The sequence below is a fragment of the Raphanus sativus genome, chromosome 4, assembly GCF_000801105.2.
Source record: "Raphanus sativus cultivar WK10039 chromosome 4, ASM80110v3, whole genome shotgun sequence".
Lineage (NCBI taxonomy): Eukaryota > Viridiplantae > Streptophyta > Magnoliopsida > Brassicales > Brassicaceae > Raphanus > Raphanus sativus.
Window position 1 is genome coordinate 19,601,529 of NC_079514.1, and position 4,592 is coordinate 19,606,120.

Genomic DNA, 4,592 nt, shown 5'->3' on the forward strand with positions numbered 1-4,592 from the left:
TGCTTTGCGATTGAAGAGCACTTTACCAAGAGTAATTTTTTGTGCGTTGTTAATCTATTCTTATATGTATTAGCTTCTGATAAGAGGGTAAAGAGTGCTCGAGCTTATCATTGTAAGACCTTATGATTCTCTTATTGGTTTAGTGAGACATGTTATTTTTTTAATATACCTTTAATTTAATTTTAAAATAATGGATTTCTCCAAATGAAGCACAAGATAACTTAACAGTGAAACCGAGTACTTTACAGCCACAATCAACGGTCCAAGGATCTACTCCTAATTTGGCTTTTGCAGCAACTACTCAACAATGGACGGCTGCTTTGCGATTGAAGAGCACTTTACCAAGAGTACTTTCTGGTGCGTTGTTGATCTATTATTATATGTATTAGCTTTTGGTAAGAGGGTAAAGAGTGCTCGTGCTTATCACTGTAAGATCTTATGATTCTCTTATTGGTTTAGTGAGACATGTTATTTTTTTAATATACCTTTAATTTAATTTTAAAATAAGGGGTTTCTACAAACGAAGAACAAGATAACTTAGTGGTTCCTTTGCAGGTAATACAGAAAGGACACAGATAAATGAAGGTATTTTTCGAAAGTCTTATAATAACTCTTATAAGCCCGTGTTACTCAACTATTTAATGTATTTCTATTGTCCCCATGGATCTTCCAGATCCTGATGGATACGATAGTGAGGAAAATGATGATGAACTAGCTCAATTTGATTATGATGGTATGTACCATCACCTCTATCTTTATATTTTTGTTTCTACATATATCGTAGAAATTAGTTTTTTTTTTAAACGTCGATGTAGTACAACCATTATTTTGGAGATATATAATATAATTTGTTTATAGGAAACTCTGATCAACTTGGAGAACAGGAGTATGAATGCAGCAGTGAGGAAAGTGGGTCAGGTCTGATTCAACCATATCTTCAATGCAAGAGACTGTTCCAGTGTTATCAAGGACCAAGAAGCCCGCCCTCCGAAGTGGTTATAAGTATAAAAGCAGTTAAATAACAATTTTTTATTTAATTGTGTCTTATCTTATGTTTAATATACACAATTGTAGTATACAAGGATGAAGGTGATGCGGAATGGAAATGTGAATATTGCAACGCTATCATGTGGTATGGTGAGCGCTTAAACAAGAAAAGAAACCAGCGTAAACAGAAATTTTCTTGTGTTGTGGGCAAGGTCAAGTTCAGCTGCCATTGTTAAAAGATTCACCGTCACTATTGAAACGATATCTAACTGAAGATGACAAAGAAAGCAAATATTATCGTGAAAACATTAGATCTATTAACATGGTATTATCATTTACATCACTTGATGGGAAAGTGGATCGAGCAGTAAAAAAAAGGGCCGTGGTCCTAACATGTTTCAGCTACAAAGAGAAAACTATCGTTTGATAGGTAGTTTGAAACCTCCTGTGAATGACTATGCTAAATTTGGTCAGCTCTATATTATCGACACAGAGAAAGAGGTAGCTAATCGCGCTGCCATCTTTGGGTATAAATGATAGTACCCGAAATATTATCTCTTTATTTTAATTATTACGATTTTTTCTGACAAGCACTCTAATACTGTCGCAGGAAGTACAAGCGAGTTGAAGATAAGGCAAACAAAGAGAAGTTGAGGGAGAAAGTAATTGAGTCTATAATTTCCATGCTTAACGAGGTCAATCCATATGTCCAACAATTCAGATCAGCAAGGGATATGTTTGATACTAATCTGGACCAAACATTTCATATGCGCATTGTTAGTAGTCAAGAGAAGGATGGAAGGACATATGACACTCCTATTGCATCTGAAGTTACTGCCTTGATTTCAGTAGATTTCAGTTTGGACATGGATAAAAGAGATATTGTGTTGGAAGAAGTACAAAGTGGATATCTTAAAAGGATCAGTGAGATTCATCCTGCTTATCTTGCTCTTCAATATCCTCTAATTTTTAATTACGGTAAAGATGGGTTCAGGCTTGGAATTATAAAAAGAAGAACCACTGCTACGGAGAGTCTCAAGAGGGAAGCAATAAGCATGAGGCAATGGTATGCTTATCGGATGCATGAAAGAGAAAACGAGTGTCATAATCTACTCCATTCTAAATGATTGTTTGAGCAATTCTTGGTTGAATTTTCTACTACTATAGAGGCTAACCGTTTGTTCTATCTAAGGATGAACCAAAAATGTCTTAGATCGGATAGCTATGACTCGATCAAAGCTGCTGAAAATGCTGGAAATACAGATATGCATGATCAAGGACAAATGTTTGTGCTACCAGCGACGTTCACTGGAGGTCCAAGATAAATGAAGAATATGTATTTAGATGCAATGGTAATATGTAGACATTTTGGATTCCCTGATTTGTTTATAACATTTACATGCAATTCCAAGTGGCCTGAAATCGTAAGACATCTGCTACCGCGCAAGCTTACTGCTAATGATAGGCCAGATATCATTTGCAGAATTTTTAAATGCAAGTTGGAGTCGCTTATGACGGATTTGACAGATAGAGAGCTGTTGGGCAAGACCATCGCATGTGAGTTGGTTTGTTTGAATTTTTTTATTTTTACATGTCTTTTTGTCACATATAGAAACAGATATATTGACGTCTTTATTGCAGCGACGTATACTATTGAACTTCAGAAGCTTGGCCTACCACATGCACACTTTCTTTTATTCATGCGTCCTAACTCGAAATTTCCAACAACTAATGACATTGATAAGATCATCTTGGCAGAAATTCCAGATAAAGAGACGGAGCCCAACCTTTATGATGTAGTAAAGGACATGATGATTCATGGACCTTGCAGAGCTGTTAACATGAATTCACCATGTATTTAGAATGGTATATGTATTAAGCAATATCCAAAAACCCATGCCGAAGTCACCACAGTGAACAAAGAGGGTTTTCCATTTTATAGAAAATGGAAGTCAGGTCGCTTTATAGAGAAAAACAGCTTCAAATGTGACAACACGTATGTCATACCATATAACACGGAGTTGTCCCTAAGTTATCGGGCACACATTAACGTTGAATGGTGCAATCACTCTGGTTCAATAAAATACTTATTCAAGTATATTAATAAAGGTCAGGATCGTGTTACCGTTGCCATTGAGCCTCCCAATAAAGATGGAGCAACAGAGAATGTACCTGCCACTACATCTAAAACTGTAGAAAAGAAGAATGAAATTAAAGATTATTTTAATTGCAGGTTAATTCTTAAATTTTGATATATCTTTAGCTTAAACGGTTTTATATTGTGTAAATATTTCTACCTAATAATTGTTTTTGAACATTGCCCGTAACCAATGATTATTTCAGATATGTCTCCGCGTGTGAAGGTGCTTGGCAGAACTTCTAGTTTCCGATTCACTATAGATCCATGCCTTTTGAGAGAATACAATTCCATCTACCTGGAAAACAGACAATTGTCTTTAAGGACGATGACACATACGATGAGGTAACCAGCCGAAAGCTGATCGAAAATACTATGTTGCTCGGGTGGTTCGAGTTAAACAAGGTCAATGCAAAGGCTCAGACACTCACTCTCGCCGAAATTCCCATATGGTTTACTTGGAATAAAAAGGAAAAAAAATTTCATGAAAGAAAGAGAGGGTCCAGCATTGGGCGAATCAATTACGCCCCTCGGCTCATTGAAGAAGCTTTCTATATGTGAGTCTTGCTAAACATTGTGAGAGGACCAACATTTTTTGAGGACATAAGAACTTATCAAAATGTTCGTTATGAAACATTCAAAGAAACATGCTTTGCAAGGGGACTTCTAAAAGATGATCAAGAATATATAGAAGACATCATCAGGACGAATTTTTACTGGTTCTGCATCTTACTTGCATCATGTATTTGTTGTTATGCTGTTTTCGGGTACGCTGTCTATGCCTGAAGTTATTTGGGAGAAGACTTGGGAGTTCCTTTGTGATGACATCAAATATAAACGAAGGCAGCTATTAAATAGACCAGGTAATAATATATGCTATACTTATTACCGTTCATGATAGATAATTATAAATAGTTAATAATAAAACGACTAGTGATAATGTTTGACGTGCAGATCTTTGTTTATCTGACGAGGAGAAAAAAGAATATGCTCTCATAGAAATTGAAAAAAAATCTAAAGAGCAACGGAACTTCATTGGAGAACTAGAAGAAAATGCCTCAGCCAGTACCTGATATAATTAATAACAATGTCCTGATTATGGATGAGTTAAGTTACGATCTAGAAGAGGTAAAAGCTAATCATGATCGTGATCTACCAAAGTTGACTGAGGAGCAGAGGAAGATTTATGATGAGATAACCGATGTTGTGTTAAACAAAAAGGGAGGTGTGTTTTTCGTTTATGGCTTTGGTGGTATTGGGAAAACCTTTTTGTGGAGATTACTTTCTGCTGCTATCAGATACAGGGGCCATACATGTTTGAATGTAGCGTCAAGTGGGATAGCTTCTCTATTACTACCAGGAGGAAGAACAGCACATTCTAGATTTGGAATTCCTATCAATCCTGATGAGTTTTCCACCTGCAAATTTGCGCCAGGAAGCGATCAAGCAGAACTTATGAAAGCAGCTT

General features: G+C 36.1%; 1 protein-coding gene across 1 annotated transcript; it reads left to right on the forward strand.

Annotated features, from left to right (window-relative positions):
• The first annotated feature begins 660 nt into the window (after positions 1 to 660).
• Positions 661 to 2,114, forward strand: LOC108850539 (uncharacterized). The gene is made up of 5 exons (XM_057008037.1): positions 661 to 733; positions 859 to 918; positions 1,075 to 1,137; positions 1,418 to 1,514; positions 1,598 to 2,114. Exons 1-5 carry the CDS (start codon positions 661 to 663, stop codon positions 2,112 to 2,114), a joined length of 810 nt encoding a protein of 269 aa, XP_056864017.1.
• Positions 2,115 to 4,592: the final 2,478 nt, after the last annotated feature.

What these genes read in the sequence shown, in the direction of transcription:
- LOC108850539 (XM_057008037.1), top strand. Translation starts at nt 661, where the DNA reads ATGGATCTTCCAGATCCTGATGGATACGATAGTGAGGAAAATGATGAT. An exon ending in AGCTCAATTTGATTATGATG is followed by an intron (nt 734 to 858) that starts GTATGTACCATC and finishes ATTTGTTTATAG; the next exon opens with GAAACTCTGATCAACTTGGA. An exon ending in CAACGCTATCATGTGGTATG is followed by an intron (nt 1,138 to 1,417) that starts GTGAGCGCTTAA and finishes ATCGTTTGATAG; the next exon opens with GTAGTTTGAAACCTCCTGTG.